This window comes from Oryzias latipes, chromosome 20 (genome assembly GCF_053564925.1).
Source record: "Oryzias latipes strain Hd-rR chromosome 20, Olatipes_Hd-rR_3.1".
NCBI classification, from domain to species: domain Eukaryota; kingdom Metazoa; phylum Chordata; class Actinopteri; order Beloniformes; family Adrianichthyidae; genus Oryzias; species Oryzias latipes.
The window spans coordinates 285,190-308,176 of NC_136256.1; the positions used below are offsets into that span (position 1 = coordinate 285,190).

The 22,987-nt window shown below is 40.9% G+C and overlaps 2 protein-coding genes across 14 annotated transcripts in view; both read right to left on the bottom strand.

Moving 5' to 3' along the window:
• The window catches only part of LOC144988209 (band 4.1-like protein 3), a 90,011-nt gene that overhangs the window by 23,719 nt on the left and 43,305 nt on the right, over positions 1–22,987 (bottom strand). For 5 of the 13 annotated variants that reach the window (XM_078938343.1, XM_078938348.1, XM_078938340.1 and 2 more), the window contains exons 10-22: positions 20,489–20,533; positions 17,850–18,002; positions 17,310–17,407; positions 17,039–17,214; positions 16,687–16,770; positions 14,288–14,392; positions 13,588–13,736; positions 13,466–13,513; positions 13,358–13,387; positions 12,146–12,328; positions 11,143–11,238; positions 9,845–10,525; positions 8,048–8,092 (exon numbers count right to left, since the gene is read on the bottom strand). In XM_078938343.1, coding sequence (XP_078794469.1) covers positions 8,048–8,092; positions 9,845–10,525; positions 11,143–11,238; positions 12,146–12,328; positions 13,358–13,387; positions 13,466–13,513; positions 13,588–13,736; positions 14,288–14,392; positions 16,687–16,770; positions 17,039–17,214; positions 17,310–17,407; positions 17,850–18,002; positions 20,489–20,533 — 1,893 coding nt within the window. The remainder of the gene's footprint in view (positions 1–8,047; positions 8,093–9,844; positions 10,526–11,142; positions 11,239–12,145; positions 12,329–13,357; positions 13,388–13,465; positions 13,514–13,587; positions 13,737–14,287; positions 14,393–16,686; positions 16,771–17,038; positions 17,215–17,309; positions 17,408–17,849; positions 18,003–20,488; positions 20,534–22,987) is intronic. The other 8 variants (XM_078938347.1, XM_078938344.1, XM_078938345.1 and 5 more) reach the window with 3 other exon arrangements.
• LOC144988211 (uncharacterized) lies at positions 749–4,967 on the bottom strand. The gene is made up of 6 exons (XM_078938353.1): positions 2,974–4,967; positions 2,844–2,860; positions 1,869–1,958; positions 1,580–1,690; positions 1,117–1,384; positions 749–1,007 (listed from the first exon to the last, which is right to left on the bottom strand). Exons 2-6 carry the CDS (start codon positions 2,858–2,860, stop codon positions 795–797), a joined length of 699 nt encoding a protein of 232 aa, XP_078794479.1. The 5' UTR covers positions 2,974–4,967; the 3' UTR covers positions 749–794.

Genomic DNA, 22,987 nt, shown 5'->3' on the forward strand with positions numbered 1-22,987 from the left:
ATTTTTTTGGTAAATTTGTTCATCAGCCTCAAAATTTGGAATTCTTATGATTTTCCTTCAATGCAATGTTAAGCAAGACCATTCATTAATCTTTTGAGAGAAAACCTTACCCCAGAAAGTTTAGCATTCAAGCTCTCAACATTCCTCTCTGGTGCTGTCTTGGTAATATGGAGGGTGTTCATATCCCTCCTTAAGTTTTACTATAATTTTCAAAAAGCGATCAGATTCTCCTACATATCTGATTAGATCTGTTTCATTTAATCTTTTTTTCATCTCCAGCTAAAAACATCTGCTACACCGTTTTAAAGATCTGCTTCAAGATTTTTAACTTAAGACCTGCTCAGATATTGTTGTTGTAATTAAATGTCTGAACCTGTTTTTTCAAACTATTATTAAATATATGATGAAAGTGGTTTCTGTTTGCAAGGACTCAATTTGATCACATAACTCAGATAACACATTTCTCTTAGTAAGATTACTGCAGTCCTGATCCTCCAGACAACATCCAACACATAGTCAAATAAGAAAATCTAAGATCAGAAACATCACCAACTGTGACCACTAAGTTTGATGTCCCTCTTAAAATATGCAAGACAGTGGGTCCTAAAGCTTAGAGAGAGGAGACAGGATTGTAGACAGAACAATATTCAGCATGGATAATTACTTGACCTTTCAATTTCATTTAAGTGTGTTTTACAAATTTTGTTATCTAAAGCAAATGCCTTTAAAAAATAAAATGCCAGGAAAATAAGGTTATATTTTTTGGTTTATTTTTGATCATTTTGAAACTTCAGTTACATGTAAGCAATGCTCTGCAGGTACTGCAGAGTGGCTAAATAAACATCAACACCAAGATTTGCTGATCCCAGTGGGTTAACTGCAGCAGTCAAGCCAGCCAGTTCCTGCTGGCTCAGTGGGCATTCAATCTCGGGTACAGAGATGCCAGAGTTGGGGTCGCTGCACACAAGGCCACTGCTTTCCCAGTCTATTTGTGGAATATTCAGGTCCTGTAAGAAAATTGACATGCTATTTTATAGAAATGTGTCAATTTATGACTTTTTGACTTATATAATGAAAATCTACCAGCTTTAATATCTACACAGTAAAAAAGCCAACCTCTTCACACTCCTGTGAATGATGCTGCTGGCCCAAATGCCACAGCTGATTGGGAGAAAGGTTCCCCTCTGTTGAAAGAGGATGCTCATCCCAGCCGTCTCTGAATATGTTGAGGTGCTGTTGAATAAGAGGAATGAACACATAATGGCAGCAAAAGAGGTGAAGGTTGCTGGACAGATCAAGATGGTCCTCCTCTTCCAGCTGATGTAGAACGTGATAGAAGCGACCGGTGACAGCAGTGAAGACAGCTCGCCACAATCGTTCAATTCTGTTTTAAAAAAAAAATAGTGTGTTGGTATATTTTTCATGATAGAACATGCTAAATAAAAAGTTTTAAGTAAGAGTATCAAGATACTTTTCAGTCTTTTGTACATGGTAACACACCACTTTGATGATAAACTTAACAGATGGAGTTACTTTTGTAGTCATTTTGAGATAATGAATTTTGCTGGGCAAGACATACCTCTGGTTGTGAACACTTTTGCCTGCAATGAAACTGCTCCTTCCTGTTCCTTGAACAGAAAACATGAAGCGAGCCACATCAACATTCTCCACACCATGATCACCCCGAACCCTGATGAAACACAGTTAAGCAAAAGCATTACGCATGGTAGTGACTGTACATACTCTACAATGCACTACTATGCACAATTTATATTATGTCCATCTGTACAGATAAAGGTGGTATATTAAACAGTGTGTGTACAACGCAAAGCAACTGAAAACTAGATATGGGCAAAACCAGATTTTACCTGTGCGGCAACCCAAAATTCAACAGCTTCACGGAAGAAGGCCAGGTTTGTTGATGCCAGATTATTATTGGAGACCCATAGGTACATGATCTACGTATGTGCACAAAAATACAAGGCTTAAGTTCTGCAATGGATACTTTAAAATGGTTACATTAAGATATAAAGATAAGAAAATGATCACCAAATACATGTATGTGCCCTATAGCATTTGTTTAAATTAAAATAATTCCTATTAATGGTAATTCATACTCATTTTAAACTGAATCTTAAGATGCAATGACTAATGAAAGAAATGATTTTAAATGCCAACAAATATGGCAAATTATATAGACTGAACTGTAGACAATACATATCAGGATTGATAGTGTTATTCCATGACAAACCAGTTTTACATTCCACACTTTGAAGACAGTCAAATATGTGTCTGTCCCAAAAAGAGGTGGATGGCTGGATCCAAAAGCAGCCAGTTTGTTTACTCTGCTAAAGGTCCACAAAGCTAAATCATGGCTAGGTAGGCAGGACTCGATAGCAGGCATAAGATCATCAGAGAAGAGACAGGATGGTCATGGCTACTGCCTCCCGAGCGCAGTTAGGTTGCAGCTCATCGCTCCCCCAGGGGATGGGTCAAATGCGGAGAATAAATTTCCCTTCATGGGATAAATATAGTGGAAAAAAAAAAATAATTCAGGGGAGGCTTAGAGCAAGAGGCAGGCAAACAGAGTCAGACAGAAGATCAGGTCCAGATATAACGCTTGGTAATGAAGGCAGACTGTACAAACAATACTTGACACTGAGCTCAGCTCAGTGCAGAGCTTAAGACTGTGGTTGATTGCATGAATGAGTCAGTTGTGCAGCATCCAGGCAGTGTAGTTAGAAATCTGGAGATGGTTCCCACTGGTGACCAGAGGGGAAAACAGAGTACTGACTTCTGAAAGTGGTACATGTCATATGTTAATGAAAAACATTGTTTATTACCTTTCTGGAAAAGCCATCTATGCCTCCAAAAATGACAATGTTGTAGATAAAAACACAAATAAAGCATGCATCAGAAAACACAAATATACAAAAAATAAAGACCCAATCAATCAATTTGAACTTTACTCACCGTATTAGTTTGTGATTTGTGTCAATATGCATCAACGATCTGGGGCTCGGGACAGAATATCTTCTTCTGACCACACAACGAAGCTGGGTCATCCTGGAAACGATGCTTGTGGTGTCTACTCGGTGCATAGAGGCCCGGACTCTTTCCCACTGCAATGTGTGACCCCGAGCTCTTAGAAAACCCAGCATCATTCGATACCCTGCATTGGGGTTGCTATGGTGGATCTCTGACACAAGGCAGTCCAGTTCCTCATCAGTTATGTTACTATAGCTTTCTCTGACTGTTAAACCCCATTCTGTCATGTTCCTATGTAATGTGCTTCTGGACACCCCGAGAAGTTGAGCAATACATGACAATGGTAGCCCTAAACCAAGAAGGTGGGAGGTGTACTCTTCGGAAATCAATATCCTAGGTCGACCAAGATTTCCGCGTGTCTGTGCAACAACAATGTGTCTATCATTGTTATTTTGACTGCAGACCAATTGATGCAGGTGAGCAAGAGCATCAAAAATGTCCAGAGGAATCTCTATTTGGTTTGAAATAGCAGAGGATTACAAACTCCTGAGAACATATAAATTCGAGAAGATCAAAATCTAATGGAACACGGCTTAGCCAGCTTGACAGTTGGGTCTCTAGTCTTTGAAGTAGATAGTTGAGCAGAGATTCCTAAAGAAAAAGAGGGTATCATTAAATCTGGTCATATGGAAGAACAGATACCAATTCCCACTGATTAAAAGTTAAGCTGGTATTGATGCTATTAAAAGCAAGCCAACAAGTTATGTCAGTGAGTGGGTGCATTGACAGCTCTTTCAATCAATATCCACTTTGTTTGTTTAAAAAGCCACACCCACAAATAATAATACACAAACAGTGGATTTGTCACCCTGTTGTACATCAACAGAAGCACCATATTCGTCCTAAAACAGCTTTATTTAATACAGGAATGAACAGAGGAAGCATGCATCGATGTTAAGCAATCTAGAGCTTAAAAAAACTTTTAACGTGGTGACAATTAATGACTTTAACTGTAGGACTGAAATTTGCGTTTTGAGATACAGCTTCGCTTCATTTTTTTGTACTGACAAGGGGACAGCAAAGTAGCTGTTATCACCTGCGTGCCCAGAGATCGGCCTTCATATTGTTTGCACATGAACAGCAAAGCCATAGAGCTGTGATATTCAAGTTGTGCTGAATATGGACCACAGCGCAACACTTTTTGCCAAAAAAAAATGTTTTGTGGCGGACTGAGTTGGACTCAGTCTACTTTGTCGTTTGAGAAAGTTCCGGAGTTCTGTGAACGCATCAAGCAGAGATGCTGATTGGCCCTCAGATCTGTCGCTCAGCCTGTTGCTGGGGGGTTTGGACCAATGGGGTTCAGCCAGCGAAGAGCGCTCGCGGCAGAAGGGATTAAGGACTTGCTGAATACGTTTTTGGTTATGGCCTACAGTAACTACAATAAAGAACCTTAAAAGAGATAAAGTCTCCGTGCCTCAGTGTGGGAAAGGGACACTACAGTATTTACATGTATTTTTAAATAAAAAATTATCTCCAGAACACAGTGGATTAAATTATGATCGGCGAAAAAACAAGCTCACTAGACTTTCCCTTCGTGAAATCGATAACGTCATTTTCGTCGTTAAAAACATCAAGTAGTGAGCATGATGTCCGAATCACTTTCAAAAATATTCACGCCTATAATAGAGTTTTTAGTAGCTAGCTATGGTTACGATGTGAATTCGGACAGTCTAAATTACCGCGGTACTCGACTCGACCGACTCCGGCTAGCCGCCGACTTTCATACAAACCACGGAAGATCAGAGTAGTTTATAAAATTTGGTCGGCGCAAATTTATAAACTCTCAAGGCACACAACGAACGAGCAAAAACAATGATAACTAAGGCAACTTACCCCAGCTTGATGCGCCATGGTATTGCTGAAGCGGGCCGGTCCAACATCAAAAGGTATACGGGCGCGTGCATCTTCTGGGTCCTGAACTCTGATTGGTTGACCCCCACCCCCTCCAAGACCCCACCCCCGTCCCCCCCAGACCCTCCTCCCCCCCTTGTTCCATTATCGGACACAGATCTGTTTTGACATAAATGTGTCGCAAAGAATGTGTCAAAAGTCGAACGCAGTTGAAGCGAGCTGTGATTCACGGCAGCAGATTCGCGCATACGCAGCAGCACATTCGAGCAGTTGTAATCGTGGATTTGAGGTTGTAACTCTAAATGAACACATGAAAATTTCAATTTGTAATTTATGATTTCATTTTTTGTAACATATGTGTATATTTTTGTAGAAATTGTTTGACTTTTTTTGACGTGTGTTCATTATTTTTTTACATCAGAAAATCTTTAAACGCAGATGCAGATTTTTGGTGCTCAAGTTATCACATTTGATTTTACAAGTTGTCACGTCAAATGTACAAGTGCGTCCATTTTGGAACATTAATACCTTCATACAGAGTGGTTCGGCACAATGTTTCGGGGCGTGTGTCAACTAGCGTAGATCACATGGTTGATGACGTATGATGCGCCAAATGCTTTATTTGGTCGAACCACGGTTCAGATGTCACTTGTGTTTGAAGAGTTGGGTTCTCTCTAAATACAAATGAATTCTGAACGTTTCCCGACAAGTTCTATTGTTTTCCATGTACAGTCCCTGACAAAAGTCTTGTCGCTTATCCATTTTGTAGAAACAAAAGCATATAACCTCACTTTTAATGAATCCATTGGTTTTAGAAATGTCTCATATGAAAGCTAAAACCCTCTCAAATTATGTTCAATATACTAAAATAAAATTGCTTCACTGAAGAAAGATTGATCATTTAATGAACACAGAAAGGTCACATTTTGGCAAGACTAAAGTTTTGTCGCCTTGTCATATGATGCACCCAATCCTAGATTACAGCCTCACCTGTGATCAATTACTGATCAATCAATTAGTGGGTGTGTCTAAAAAGAACCCCAGCACACCAGGCCTTCACATTCACTGCAGCTTGACCTCTGACATCATGCCTAAGATTCCCCCTGAGACCAAAGCGTTGATTATCAAGAAGCTGTAGACCAGATCCAATGCTGAGGTGGCTGACACCTTCAATGTGTCTCAGCGTCAAGTACAAAGAATAAGAAAAAGATTTGAAGAGACTGGAGATGTTTTTGACAAGCCCAGGTCCGGCAGACCCCGCCAGACAACTGCTGGGGAGGACCGTTTGTTGGTTGGAAAATCCAAGGCCAGCCCCTTTTCCACTGCAGCAGGCCTGGTCACCTCAAGTCCCTGTGTCAACCACAACAGTCTGTAGAATTCTGTCTCCAAATGGCCTCCATGGTGGAATCAGTGCCCAGAAACCAGCACTAGACAAAAGGCAATTGAACAAACGTGCTGCCTGCTAAATGGATGGACGCTGGAAAAGTGGCAGAAGGTGGATTTCTCAGATGAGTCTTCAGTTGAATTACATCACAGCAGACCAACTGGAGCCCGCATGGACCCAAGATTCACCCAGAAAACAGTTAAGTTTGGTGGTCTGGGGTTCCATCCAGTATGGGGGGGTGTGAAACATTTACAGGGTGGAAGGCAATATCAATAGCCTAAAATATCAAGAAGTATTAGCTACCTCTTCCATTCCCAACCAGAAAAGGGTCAAATTCTGCAGCAGGATGGGGCTCCATCGCATACTTCCATCTCTACATCAAAGTTCCTCAAGGCCAAGAAGATCAAGGTGCTCCAGGACTGGCCAGCCCGGTCAGCAGACATGAACATCATTGAGCATGTCTGGGGTAGAATGAAAGAGGAAGCATGGAAGACCAAACCAAAGAGTCTGGATGAACTCTGGGAGGCATGGAAGACTGCTTTCTTTGCTATTCCTGATGACTTCATCCAGAAATTGTATGAATCATTGTGAAACCGCATGGATGCTGTCCTTCAAGCTCATGGAAGTCATACAAGATATTAAATAAGGATCTCACAGTAGCACTGCTTAATTCACTGATGTTATGAAACATATTTTTGTTTTTGAAGTAAATTATTTGTTAAATTTTCACATTACTCTCTGTAGGCAACAAAACCTTTGTCTTGCCAAAATGTGAGCGTTCTGTGTTCATTAAATGATCAATCTTTGTTCAGTGAAGCAATTTTATTTTAGTATATTGAACATAATTTGGGAGGGTTTTAGCTTTCATATGAGACATTTCTAAAACCAATGGATTCATTAAAAGTGAGGTTAGACGCTTTTGTTTCTACAAAATGGATAAGTGACAAGACTTTAGTCAGGGACTGTATTGGAATCAACGTCAGTTCATTGCAGTTTGTCATGGTTCCTGGTAAAAAATAAAGTATTGTGGCTCAGGATCGTTTCAACTCGGTTTTCTCCTAATAAGACAATTCACTTTGAACATTGTTTATGAACAAAATACTTCTAGGAATACATGATGGAAACCCATTGTTGTCAGTAACGATAGATTGGTGGAATAATCACAGCATCTGATTCCTGGAATCTTGGGTTCAAGACCAGCATTTAACTTTTTTGTTTAATTTGTTTTGTGTTTATTTTCTTCATGTGATGTGTGTTTTGCTGTGTCAAGCACTTTTCACAGCAAACATAACTCGTGTTGTTTTACGTTGTTTTTCATCATCATTGACATTGTTTTGTTTTAAGTTTTTTCACTATCATTTCCACATTGAAGTGTTACAAGGAGCTTAGTTGAAGGATATACGTCCAGTCCGCCACCAGATGCCGCTGTTCTGTGTGGTTTCAAAGCCCTGAATGGTTGGTTCATTTTGTCCGGCACATTAACCCTCGTGCGATCCCATGACCCCCCCCCCCCCCCCCCCCCCCACACACACACACACACACACACATTGAGGTGTTCTCCCTACCATGACAAAGGTGGATAAAGGTGGAAAGATTTCATGTAATCCATGGACACCAGTGAAGATCACAAATCATTGAAGAACAAAGGTTCAGAGCACTGTCTAGTGGGTCTAGATGACCCAACTCCCAATGGTAAAGTGCCTAGGATAGCACATGGGTTAACTCAAAGTAATTCAGTGGTTGGGAGGGGGGATGAGCTCTTACCTGTGGTGCTTTAAGCAAAGAGGTTTGCTTCAGGATGGGGAGATCCTGAAACAGACCATACATCAAATTTAGCAACCTAGGAACACAGACAGTTCAGGAAACAATGATGAAGCTGGGATCTCAGTCAAGGGCAGATACAACTGAGAAAGTGGGAGTTACAGCAGGCGTGACTGTGGCAAGTGTTGATGAAGTAACAGTGAATGGAGCAGGTGCAACTTAGGTAGGCATAATATAGACAGATGGGTAGGTGTAACTGCAATAGGTGTGAATAAGGCAGTTTGGTTCAAGTGCACCTGGTTCCAGTCCCCCAGCCGGGACTTGAACCGGTGGCATTCTTGCTGTAAAACAAGAGCACTAACCACTGTGCTACCGTGCAGCCCTCACTTGATTTTTCATTTATAAAAACATCTAAGGAGTTGGTTATAGTGTTATTTTTTAATGAAGAAACAGATACATTTAGCTTTCTTTGTGTTGAGAGACAAACAATAGTCTTCCAGTTAAACTATTGGTTAACTGCGTTACCTTCTTTGCCGGATAGATGACCAACCGTGTCATCAGCATACATCTGGACTTCCAATTTCTAGAAGATTGTTTATGTACAGGCTTATGTACAAGATAATTGGGCCAAGAATGGTTCTATGTGGAATTTCTGTTACAGTTTTATGAAAACTTGATTTACAATTATCAAATACCATACATGTTTCCCGATTTAGTAAGTATGGCTAAAACCAAGACAAAGAGCGCCTTGAGAAATGAAAAGCGGAGAGCATTGAAATGAGTATGCCATAGTCAAGGAATACAACAGCCACAACATTTTAATGTCAATTGAATGTTTGATCTGTTCCAGTAACAAGCATGTGACTGTTTCAGTGGAGTGATTATGTTTAAAGCCAAAATGAAAAGAATGTAGGAGGTTTTTTTTCGTCTAGGTAATTTAGGAGCTGGTTAGAAACAATCTTTTTCTAAAACTTTAGCCATGGCCGGCAGAAGACTAATGGGCCGGTAACTTCTTGTGTCTCCCCAGATTTAAAAATGGGTTTGACAAAGAGCCTTTTCCAGTCATTTGAAAATAGAACATTTTGAATAGAGACGGTTATTATGTGCATAAGAAGTTCAATCAAAGAATCAGAGTTCTTTTCTTTTTCAAAAAGCAGCATCTAAGTTGAAATGTCCTTAATGAATGAGTTATTTGAATTATTTATAGTATTCCAAACAATGATTGTATCAACTTCCCTAATCTCAAATATATCTTTGTTTCTGTTATAATGTAAGCAGTCAAAGCTCTGTCTCTCCCTCTGGTCACCGACAGGAAAGGTCCCCAGAGGACTGAAAGCACTTTGCATTTGGAATTTATGGTGGAAAATAAGTATTTGGTCACCTACAAACAAACAAGTTGTAACACTTGTAAATGGGGTAGGTGTAGCTGGACACTTGAAATGAAGCAGGTCTAGCTGGAGCTATAGCAAAAATGACCAAGACAGGACTCGGAGAGGCAGGATTGTTTCTCAAGTGTATATGAGGCAGATGGTACTAGGGAACGTTTAAAGAGAGTTACCATGTTTGTAGCGGTCTGTCTGGGATCAGGATGGGTATTGTTAGGATAGGTGTGAATTGGGCAGGACAACAATGGATTGTAATGCAGATCCAATAGGGGTATGTCTGACTGGGAAAGGTTTAACCAGGAAACGTTCAACATGGACCAGTGTAACGGGCAGTTTTAATTAGGGAACACGTTGGGCTAGGTTTCATGGGGGAGAAACAACTGGAGAAGTTCTAAATAGTACAGGAAGTGTTCACCGTTTGTGTCTGCTGCAAAGGTTCAGATTCGTCTTGTTTGTTGTCTCTGTTCGCCGGATCCTGTGTCTCATGGGCTGTATACCAGGAGGTGAGTTGATGGAAAGGGGATGAAGGGAAGTCTTCAGACCTCCGTGCTGTTTCATCATTGGAGTCACCAGAGTCCTCGCTGTCATTGAAACGTGAATCTTCCACAGGAAAAGAGCTGAAGACTGAACAGGGTCTGCCGGGCACTTCAGTTTCTTCAGTAAACTCTTGCTCAGTGAAAGCTGCACACTTGGCATCTTTACATCTCTGGGGGCTTTTAGTCTGTCTGACTGCAGCCTCTGTTGTCTCCTCCACTGCCGTTTGTGCTAAAACACTGATAGCGTCTTCACTAGCCTCACTTCTGTTTTCATCACTGTCACTGCTAGCTTCTATGCTAAGCTCCTCATCTCTGAACTCAGATGTGTATCCTGGATTGTTGTCTGTATTTGCATCATTAGCATTGCTGCTGTCATGGACACATTGTGTATCTGCTGCAAAGGTGTCATCTGCAGTGTGCATTAGGCCTAATCCTGGTGAGAGCGGGTCACTTGGTGGCTGCCACGTAAAACTTGTTGCTACCTGAGGTGTTTCTGCTATTTGTTGGTCCAGGTTGCATGTCTCTGTCAGCAGGAAGACTGCTTCCTCCTTCTCCACAGTCTGAAATAAAAATGTGTAAAGAGGCAGAATTTATGACTGGAATTTTCCACTCATATGACAAGCTTGGCCTTTTCAATGTCATTTTGCACAGTGGTAGTTGATTTTACCATTAGAAGTGTTAACCCCTTTGGCAGAAAGAGTTCAGTCAGGTGTATAAACATTTAAGATTTCATATTCTACCATATCTACAGCATTAGCTGTCTCTCGTAGGAAAAACTCCTCAGTTTTGTCAGCTGGATTCTTAAACAGTTGTTTTTCTGGTAAGCCTGGAATGATCAGCTGTCATTAGAGCTCATAATTACAACCGCATTACTGTTTATTTTCTTAATGCCAACACTTCTGTGCAGTCCTGTTTAGATCATACTTTCAACATGAATTGATTTAACCAGCAGAAAGACTTAAGAGTAAGTAAGATAAATGAAAGACTCATCAACACAACTCAGTTGAGATCAAACAGAAAGATATAAACATACAGGCACAGAGACAAGTGATCGAACACACACGTGGCTAGACATACAATGATAGGTGAGCAGACAGATACATGAACAAGTGGAAAGTTATACAGACAGGTGAATAGACAGACAGGCAAACAAACAAACACACAACCAGACAAGCACCTTAAGCAGGCAGTGATCTCTCAGAGACTCCTGCTCCCTGGATGACATCATCAGAGCTGTCAATTCTGGTGACATATCATCAAATGCTGTTTTTGGCTGCAAATAACATACAACAAAGAAAAACAAAAAGGAAAACAGGTGAGGAATTATGGGACAGGTAAGGGTGTTAAATACTTTAGCAGGAAATACAAGCTAAGTGAAAATGCAGATAGCAATAGTGTCAGCAATCGTGTGTATGAAATGACAGCAGACAATAATGCTTCATCGATAGTTTTGTTGAGTTTTTTTCTTTTTTTGTAAACCATTTAGCTCAGTTATGGAGTTTCTAGGAACACGAGAAGATTTAAAAACTGTTTCATGTGTGTTCGTTGTGGTTTAAGACGTTTAACAAGAAAGACTCATTGTACGCTGAGATGCTGTCACTCTAACCCAATGCATCATGGGAGTTGTAGTGATGGCAGACAGACTCTCTTCTCTGAGCTTCATGGTTTTGTTCACTTGTTCCATGGTCTGACACCGGATTCTGTGGAAAGCTACACCGCTAAAGACGAACTTTAGCTGGTATTTTTGTTAGAACTGAGAGACTTTATGAGCAGAATCAGAACAAGGAAGTGAAGATTTTAACCACTTCTGATTGGTCAGACTGATGACATGTGATTAAGCCTCCAAGAATGATTGGTGGAGACAGTTAAAGGGGCGTGACTTTTCCTAAAAAGCTGAAGCTATGGCTAAATCGCGGTACCATCATTCTTATCAAATGTCTTTAATAGAATCAAATAAACATAAAGAAAAAAGTATTTTATGATGTTTCATATTCCTAACGACTCAGTGTTTTATCAGGGCCTGTTTGGATGAACACAGAGCTGAGATCCTGGAGATGGGAAATGTTTTTAGATCAGTGAATGAACAAATCTGTCCCACTTCAGGTTTTATTTTTTCCATTCAGAACCCTCTTGGAGGGGTCAGAGATTATATAACCAGTGTGCATGTCTGACTAGCTCACCTGATCGAGCTCCAGTGGCTCAATCATTGGGTAGTCGTCCGTACGGTTGAAAGGCGATGAGGCCAAGCGCTTGTCCCATTCTGTCATCTCTTTTTCTCCACTTTCCTGTTCTAAGAAGGAGCGCCGCAGAGCACTAATGGTGGTGTGAACTTTCTGTTCCTCTACAGGACTCTCCAAGCTCCCCTAAGGGTCAGATGGAGAATAAAGCAAACAAATATGAACCGGTGGCATTCTTGCTGTAAAACAAGAGCACTAACCACTGTGCTACCGTGCAGCCCTCAAGTGATTTTTCATTTATAAAAACATGTAAGGAGTTGGTTATAGTGTTATTTTTTAATGAAGAAACAGATACATTTAGCTTTCTTTGTGTTGAGAGACAAACAATAGTCTTCCAGTTAAACTATTGGTTAACTGCGTTACCATCTTTGCCGGATAGATGACCAACTGTGTCATCAGCATACATCTGGACTTCCAATTTCTAGAAGATTGTTTATGTACAGGCTTATGTACAAGATAATTGGGCCAAGAATGGTTCTATGTGGAATTTCTGTTACAGTTTTATGAAAACTTGATTTACAATTATCAAATACCATACATGTTTCCCGATTTAGTAAGTATGGCTAAAACCTAAAACTTTTAAAAACACAAAAAGGTGAGTGGCTGTGCATCAGGAGTTTAACACCAAACAAAGAAGACTGGTGGCATTTTGGAATGTTCTAACCCAAAGACAAAGAGCTAAAGCCATGAGAGCTGAAGAAAAGGAGAATCACAAAGTGGTAACACTTTCTTTTACAGTACAGTACTTACAGTGTACTTAAGTGGTATTTACATGGTACTCATTGTGTGACTACTGGGTACTTTCAGGGTATTTACATGGTACTTCTTATGGAATTTATTGGGTACTTACATGGTACTTTTGTACCATATGTTTTTACAATACAGTTACTTTACCAACAAGTTAGCATTGCCCCCATGGTAAGGTCAGAAGACCAAGTATGTATATAGACTGTATGGGAAGGTAATACGTGAACATACCCTGCATTTACTACTGAAAGTACCATGTAGTTGAGTGGAAATAGGGCTGACTTTCTTTTACAGTCCAGTTTCATTGTACTTAAGGGGTAGTTTCTGTGGTAAATTCATGGTAAATACCATGAAACATACGAGTGAGACCTAAAGGTCAAGGTATTTTATTTGTATTTGTTATTTTACCTGTGTCTTTAAGTCTTCATCCCGGTCAGACTGTGAGACAGGTAAAGAGGCAAACAACTTAGACTTAGTTTTTAAAGGAGGTCCACATTGTGAAGACCTTACACCTACCTCTGTAGCTGTAAGTTCTCCATCCAAGGTGGTGTCAGTCAGCTCAGTCTGAACAAATGAACAGGTAGACTTACAAACTGAGGTGTACTGCCAAAGCAAGTGAAGGGGAAGTGTGGCCTTACTTTTGTGTCATGTTTCTGAGGGTTCAAAGGACTCTGCAGAGAAACGTCTTTTGCTCTGGCCTCCTCTACCTGCTGTTCCACCAAATCCTCCATCTGCTGCTTCGCGTCTGTCTCCGCTTCTGCCTGTTGCTCCATCAAAAACCTCTCAGCTGAGAAGAAAATGACAAATTCAGGGCAGGGATTGCCTGTAACAGGGCTCCTTTGGCCTTCATGAAACTGTTATAATATGATATTTGTGTATGTGAATGGTGTACTAGTGATTTATGGGTGTCCAAAGCTACTCTAAGATACTAAGCTTAACCTCTGCTAAAGCACACAGACAGATTTTTTATTTCAGGCACTTTAAGCTTCTTTTCTATTTTAGACTATAATTGGGTTTCTGTGGCTAAATTAATTTAATGTTTGTTAAAAGTTGATTTACATTGATTTTTTCTTTTTTATTGTTAAAAGATACAATTTTAGGTATACTTACACAATTTTTATAGATAATAAACTAACATAGTGTCGCCGCGCGGGTGTGTGTGTGTGGGGGGTGGGGGGTTAAGTGGGGTGCGAAACATTTTCTTTTCCTAGGGGGGGCCTGGCAAAAATAGTTGAGAAGCTCTGAGGTAGACTAAAGTTTTAAAGTTACTGTTCTTTGCTCCTACTTTACAAGACAAATCCCCTTCCAGAGCTGCTCTGTGGCTCCTCAGTCTCTCACCAGGTTCAAGCCCGCTCTCCTCCGCCTTCCTCTCTGGTGTCACAGTAGGGATGAGGTCTCTGACAGCAATTGGTTTAGATGTTTGGTACAGTGGCAAGCCCATATCTACACACACAGTAGTGATGATGTTAGTAGTTACCATGGTTACTAGTGTGATATTCAATATCCCAACTGCTCACGAGTCAGTTCTCAAATGGGGACAAGGTTCATTCTCCAAGTGGGGACTGAACATTGTCTATGGATGTAAACATGTTTCCTCAAGCTGTGCACCTATCTGTGTGCCATGTCACACATGTAATAAGTCAAATTATATCTCAAGGTCTGAGATGCCAAGTCACACTAATGTAATTGGAATGTCATGCACATGTTCTTATTTCACACTCATAAAGCAAACAGCTGGAGAACCTGGCTGAAAATTGGTTGGGCAAAAACATTGTTTGTTGGTCACATAGACCTAGGAGTCCATAGTCACACTGAGGGATGTTATGGGTTCCCTTTTCCCCATCTGAAACGAGGCGGATGAGGGACAGTCATTACTGTCCAAAGTCTAACCAGATTCTTCAGATCCTAATGACCTGGATGAAAATGCCTTTTTGGGTTCCAAGAGACCGTAGTAAATAGCATCCCAGACCCATGGAAATGTTAGACGGGAGTTTGCAGACTGGCATGGCAGCTCTAATTGTAACTGCAAAATCACAAATGAATGGTGGTAACCTGCTCCAGGAAGCAAGTACCTGGCTGCAGCAGTCATCATCACAATTCATGGAAGCCAGTGGAGTTTGTGAAAACCAAACCTGAGGTCCATCTTTGGCTGCTGTCCACTTCAAAATGTCCCCACCGTGTAGCGACTACAAAGCTGATTTAAGGTTTGGGGTGTGGCCAAAGCTCAATGACTGTCACATGGTGGGTTGGTAATTACAGGCCAATAAAAAATGAACTGGAGAGCATTGGAAATCACATCTGGCCAATACTTTGTAATAACTGTTCAAATCATGGTTTATCTTTTGTTAAATGAAGAAATGATGACAGCAAGCATCAAAAACAGTCCAAGTCTGTCTAAAATTTACTAAGGGCATCACCAGAATACATGTGAATACATGCAGCTGCTTGCATCAGACAGCAGCTACATGTAAATAAAAAAGTGTTTTTCCTTTACCGTTTCTTCATTTCATCGTATTTGAATTCAAGATGGTCAAAGTGAGTTTTACTGAGAGCTAATGGTTTCACACACACAGAAATCAGTTTCAGTAACTTTAGTTCAGTAGTAAAAAACAAGTTTCAGGCTACGTCTCTAACATAAACTAGAAAAAATGCTTCCCCATACAAGCCGGTTAAAGTCACTTCACTTTGCAACAAGAAACAACAGGCGGCATCAGTCCATCCCTACATTCATCCCTCCTTCCCTCCATTCATCATCCATCCCTCCCTCCCTCCATTCATCCCTCCATCCCTCCATTCATCCATCCCTCCTTCCCTCCATTCATCATCCATGAACCACAAATATTGCCACCATTACTGCCACAGGTGAGGGGAAAACACTTTTGTCTGGCATGGTTAAAAAAAACATTACACATTTGAAATTATTTTCAATTATTGATTCAACATTTACAAACAGACCAATCTGTTGTTTAAATTCAGCATTTGGCAGAACAACTGTTCAAACTAGCTACAACGTGCTTTTATTTACAGCTGCTCTCTATGGCACACTCACTCATATTTATGGCTCGTTTCCTCTTAGGCCAAAAATTTTTCAAAAATATAATATATTATAGAATATTTACATCAGAAAATGTCTGTATTTATTCTTATTCTGTTACATTAATGATTATTTCACAAGTTGTTGTAAAAAACAACCACATTAGTGCACAGAGGTTTTTTCGCCTCTCATATTTCTTTTCCTGGGATGGAAAACCTTGTGGTGTCTTAAAGGTGATTTTACTGGGATATTTAAATATGCAGAAAGACAGATAATTTTATAATGGATACCAATGTTTGTTTTGAGTTTTGTGTCCACACTTTTCCACCTGCTTCGAGTAAAGACACCTTAAGAAAGAATCCTCCAGATAAGGACAACAAGAAGGTCTGAAGCAAAGCAAATCAGGATGCAGCATAATCCTGAGTGTGGCGGAGTGAAGCTGGAATTCTTCATCCACAAAGCAAATGGGCCTCATGGAGGGGGTCAGTCCACAGGCCTTAGCTACATATATACTGCTGATTTCCTGGATCAGCTGTGTCCAGTTAATCAGAAAATGCAAAGCCAATGGGTTTGTTGGAATGCAGGCTGGAGAGTGGCCCTTCATGCATCCCCCCCCACCAACCACGCAGAAGTGAGTCTTCCTGCAGAGCTCTAACGTTTTTCATGCAGCCAGCGGCAGGGTTACTGCAGCATTCCCAACTACCTGAATGTGTACCCCCGTTGGCTTTGGGGAATGCAGAGATGGTTGGAGAGCCAAAAACAGAAGAGGTAGGTGTGGCCTGGGATGCTGAGGACCAATCAAAATGGGTAATTGACAAGTGAAAACCGAGCCGACACATCACACCTTGACACCACTTCTGAGAAAAAATCCAGAGACTTTGGCCTCAATGTTAGTACAGGCTACATCTAGAATGATAAATATCAAAACCATGAGGATGAGTTTCCAGAGCTCTGCTTAACCATGACTGATTGAATAAGAAGTAAAGCAAAAAAGAGCGCTGTTGCACTTTTCTTGTCTGTTATTCAACAGAAAAAAAGAAAGTCTGTGCAAGTACCTCCATCCAAACTGCGGCTAAGAATATTTCTCTTGCTTATGCATCGTGGAAAATTAGGTGGAACTCTGGAGATCTGAGCGCTGGCTCTGCGAGTCTGGATCTGGGTCCGGCCAATGTAGTGAAATTTTGAGCCCAGAGTCAGAAATTTCTTTGGAGGCTCTTCTGGAGACACCAGTCTGAGGGAAAAACAAGGACAGGAGAGTAACAGAAGTCAGATGTGCTCCAGTCTCATCAGGCAGACGTTTTAAATGAAATGATTGCATCGACTGACCTGAAGAAGGAGTGATGTTCCACACAAACCTTCCACAATCTCTTTGCTGCTCTGTGGTTCAGCAACTTAAAGCCAATTATAGACTCAAACTGGTCAAACTGTTGGGAAAATACAGGACTTTTTATTTTTAGAGCTTTTTGGAAAAACATAGAGAGTTAGAAAGTAGAAGATTGTGAAAAAGGTTGCAATAATAAACTGAGTCACGAAGGTCAAGAATGTGAACCTTTACACATAAACCTTTTCCTTCATACCTTGGTTGGCCCAGGTATTGAATTTGGTGGATTAGGTTTTTGGAGCATTCTGACCTTTAAGCCTCCTAGTTGAGAGCAGCTTTTCTTCAATCATCTCCATGCAATCACTGCCCTCCTCTCCAAGTATCTACTGGAACTAAAGTGTCCTGAACTGCATGTGCCCATCCACATATCTGTCTTCTGACCAAATCCTCTTTGCCTGCCCTCTTCCTCACTGAAAACTCTTTCTTACTCTGAACTACTTTCTTCCCAATGGTTACCTGTATCCCTCTCAGCTGTGTGGTCATACCTCTTCAGGTCGGATTTTGATGAAAAAGTTGTTTCTTTTGTATGAAATCTTCAGGATCTTAGGCCATGAGAATCTGTTGATTCTTAGTCTGTCTCTATAGACAAGAAGGCCACTGCTGCACACGCCGAGCATGATGGTTACGCCCTCAGAATCCTGAACAAACAAAAAGACACGTGATCTTTAAAGGCTTATTCTACTGCAGTTGGAATGATAGCTTTCACCAGTCAAAATGAGATTTTCAGGGTTTGCACTTTTTTTTTCTTATCTGGAGGTGGTCAAGCCAAAACCTTCAAAAGTTTATGTTCATACCATTAGGTCTGGTAAGTCAAGACTTCAAATGGCTGAGGGTGGACTCCACAGAAAAAGTTGATCCATTGTTTTTCAGATCTGCGGTCAATGATTCCATACTGGAATATTCTCCCTATTTGTTATTCGTGTATCGACTTAAATCGGATGAATAAGTGCTGTAAAAGCCTAAAATAAGACGGTCTGTCAGCTTCTGTTTGGTTTTCCCCTCACTCTTTTGACTTCTGTGCAGGTCGACTGGGGCTTCTCCTGGAGGACTCCTCCTTCTTCTTTTTCTTCTTCTGTGTGGGAGGATTGTGATTGAAGGAGTTAGGGAGTTTGGGATTCTGGTGGCTGTGGCCGTGGGGAAGGTTATCTGCATGCTTCCATTAAATCTGCTGCCTGAATGAACAGAGCTGTTGTTTTGATGTGGGTTAGGGTTAACCCTGAACAGGTGAACACGCTGGTTGAGATGGGCTTCTCCATCAATGACGTGTTTGAACCCCTCACCTTGTCCTGAGCCAGGTGGTTAGTGGGGGGGGGGGGTGAGATAAGATGGCCAGGTGAGGGACGAGTGAGTCAGGTTGCAGAGGAAGAGGTTTCAGTAGAAGGTATTGTGAGTGTTGGTGTCACTGAGGCGGTGGATGTGTTGGAAGTCGGTGGTGAGGCTTCTGGGTAGGGATGGGTACTGAGCCCTGGTAGTATTTTACTTTTCAAGTTGGAAAAATGTATAAAGTCAAATGTTTTGTTAAAAAACAATGTTGCTTAATGATGAAATAAAATACTTTATGTTCTTAATTTGTTATTTATTCATTTATTTTTCGTTCTCAAAAAGTATCAATAAGAGTAGTAATACTGTTAAAACCTTAACGATACCCATCCATACATCTGGGGTAGATGCTTCCTCGGCTGTGTGTGTGGAGGGGGGGCTCCAAGCATTGGATTAGGGTGTGTCAGGGGAGTGTGTGGTGGGTGACGGTGATGCGTGTCTAAACCTTACACGGGATTACTGTCAACTTGTTATAGACTTGGAGGCTTGGAGTCTTTGAGTGAATCCATTGAAAATCGAGGACATGTTGAACTACTCAAATGGAAAAAGTAGACTTTGGAGCCCCTGCTGGACTCTAAAGTTCAGGAAGCTCTGGCTGGGTCCCGGTTTCAGGATGTCTCTGAAATGGATGCTCCCTCTAGCTTCTGTTTTGGTTTGGAGAAGAAGCTGGACAGATGAAGGTGATGCACTCCTTATTGTCCGGCACAGGAGAGGAGCTGTTTGGACCTGACCAGGTAAGACTGTGGACTTTCATTCCTCACTCTACACCAGTGAGTGTGATGGCGATGACGGCCTGTTGGAGGAGTTCTGCAGTGGACTGCCTCACCTCTCTGAGAAGATTAACTCGCTGGATGGGCCTCTCCAGCTTCCTGAACTGAATGCTGCCCGTCAGAGCATGAAGGGCCGGAAGGCTCCTGGGATCCATGGCCTCACTGTAGAGTTTTATAAGGCTTTCTGGGATATCCTTGCTCCTAACATCTTGGAGGTGTTCAATGACTGTCTGCTCTTTGATTCTTCTAACATCCTGCTGCAGGGCTGTTGTTGCTCTCTCTCCAAAAAGAGGAAATCTGCAAGACATTAAGAACTGGCGGCCCGTCTCTCTGCTGTGTGTGAACTACAAGATTTTATCAAGGGCCTTCTCTTATAGGCTGCAGGTCATCTACCGGAACCAGGCCTACTGTGTCCGAGGTAGACTCATGGTTGATAATGTTAGAAAAAGGGAAGTGACAAGTGTTTCATTTTATTCTTGGTGAGGCTAAACTTGCAGTTCACAAATGCAGGAAACACAAAATAGCAGGTGAACCTTTGCTGATGCATTTTTGATCTGGTGCTTGTCCCTTCCAGGCTGGAGTAGGAATTGTTCTTGAAGAAGTATGTATGTATAGCAAAGAAAACTATCATCCTAAACTGGAAATCTAAAAATAATCTCAGCATCAATCACCACAGAAACGTCATGTCAGAACATAATAGTTTAGAGATAATGTCCTCCACAAAGAATATGCCGGCTTCAGACTCTTCCTGGTTCCAGCTGATTAGTCACATCACCTAGTAGGGATGGGATGGTTTTCTTTGCATTTTTTACAAACTGGATTGGGGCTTTTTGTTCATTAAAATGACAAATCTTTCACACAGCCATTTCCGTCCTGCTTCGGAGTCATCCTGATACTATAAAGTAGCATAAAGCCCCTGCACAGTGATGAGTTTGTGGAACTGTAGTCACAGCTATTTATCAAAACTGATTCCATAAAATAGGAACACTTTATTTCAAGATGACATGAGGACAGACTGACACAAAATGTCTTACCTCTGAGTGAGTTAAAGAAAGGCAGTCAATGCGGGTTCCTGCCATCTGAACCCAGAAGACAAAGACAGACAAATTAAAAGACATAAGTAATCCTGCTAACATCTGCGAAAAACAAGGCATCCAATCAAAGAAATGACTTTAAAATGTTTTAAATAGGCACAAGAAACATCATGGCACTTCCCCTTTTTGTTCTTTATAAAGTTATTTAATCTCATTCATCTGAATGAATGAATAAATGAATGAAAATGAAAATGAATAAAACTATTTTAGAATGGTTGGAAAGAAACTCAGTTAAGATGTACAGCAGACCCACTTTAAAAACGTTTCAGACGTCAACAGATCAAGATTTTGAATTTAAGACATTTTGATGAGAAGTTTGGTCCTTGATTCTATTCTTCCTTAAAATAGGTTTGTGATCATGTTTGGCATATTTTTTTATTAATAAAGCCTAAGTGTTCTCTAAAAAAATGTGGTTATTAATAATAATAGATGAAACTTTTCTGCACTTTTCCAGACGCTCAAAGTGCTGACAATGTGTATCCATTATTCATTCACTTCTCATTCATACTTGGTGAGACCATGCTGTAGTATCGCGTAAGTAGTTGAACAAATGTTTAGGTCTTCTTTCATCACACCACCATATTAAAACAAGCCAGACTGTACTGCTGCTTAAACCTGCTGGAGATCTTCCACAAAGAGTTTCAAGGCCTCTGAGATTCCCTTGAGTTCAGTCAGCAGCAGGTGCTGCTGCTTGATGGAGGCTCCATCAAGGAAACCCTCCTGGATCTTCAGGCGAAGAGCATGAGAGACCACCTGGTGATCTCGGGGATCCTGGAGGAGGCAGGAGAAGACCCCGAGGCCACGGTGAAGACCTTCATGGACGCCCAGCTGAAGCTCCCCACATAGGAAGTCCAGAAGACTGCTTTCCACAGGGTTCAGCGGAAGGAGATCTGACAGCCCGACCAATTGATTCAAAATTTTAGCATTTTAAACAAAAGGAGCTGGTGAAGAGCCACAGCCAGGAGCTGAAGGAAACACAATTTGATGTTAACAAACAGTTTCAGGCAGAGATCTTGCACCGAAGAAGATTCTATTCCAGCTAAGGAGAGAGCTCCTCACTGGTGGCTCCCAAGCTGCGGTCGCCGTGGACAAGCTGATCAGAGACAGCCGGCTCTTAAGGGACCCAGAGATCCCCCCATGGCTATGCTGAAGACCCTCAGATGCGGAGAGAACAGTTGTGCTGCATTTAAGACACCGGCTAAAATGTATATAACCCTTGTGCTATCCTATGGAGTCAAGATGACCATTGAGGTTTTCTCCCTACCATGACTAAGGTGGATAAAGGTGGAAAGATTTCATGTAATCCATGGACACCAGTGAAGATCAAAAATCATTGAAGAAAAAAGGTTCAGAGCACTGTCTAGTGGGTCTAGATGACCCAACTCCCAATGTTAAAGTGCCTAGGATAACACAAGGGTTAAAGATTGTTGTTTTCACTGCTGTCTTGTTTCTCTTTGAATTTGCCACATGTTATAAGAAGTAATCAGGCCAGAATATGTTTTTACAATGCAGTTACTTCACCTTTACCAACAAGTTAGCATTGCCCCCATGGTAAGGTCAGAAGACCAAGTATGTATATAGACTGTACGGGAAGGCAATACGTGAACATACCTAGCATTTACTACTGAAAGTACCATGTAATAGAGTAGAAATAGGGCTGACTTTCTTTTACAGTCCGGTTTAATTGTACTTAAGGGGTAGTTTCTGTGGTAAACTCATGGTAAATACCATGAAACATACAAGTGAGACCTAAAGGTCAAGGTACTTTATTTGTACTTACCTTGTTCTTACATGTGGTAAGTACCGCAAAAGACACCAGTAAGTATATTAGAAATACCCAGTATGTACCACATAGGTATGAACCAAATAGTACCACATAAATACACAGTAGGTACCATGTAAGTACAGAGTAGACACAAAAACGTACCATGTAAGTACCCAGTAAAGTACCATAAAAAGTACCATATAAACACCCTGTAAGTACCCAGTAGTTACACAATAAGTACCATGTAAATACCACTTAAGTACACTGTAAGTACTGTACTGTAAAGAACGCGTTACGTAAATTTTAATAATAAGAAATAACAAATCATGCCTTTCTGTTTTATTTGCTCTTTCATCATTTTTTAGAGCAGGACTCCTGCATCATTTTGGGCAATAATTTCTTGGTGTGTGACGTCCTGTGTGTGTCTTTGTGGAAAAATATCAGAGGGATTGGATCTAAAAAAAAACTTATTGTGAATATCATTTTAAGTCTTATAAAACATTAAAAACTAAATCATAGAACTCATCACTGCTTACTAAAAAATTATTTGGCATTTCCCTAATTCTGTCCAACACCAACAGTAAAATTCCTCCAACCACATCAATACTTTCATAAAAAAAGATCTATTGTTTATTTCTGATCTCATAAAGTGCAGCTGTTTTCCTGCATTTCCT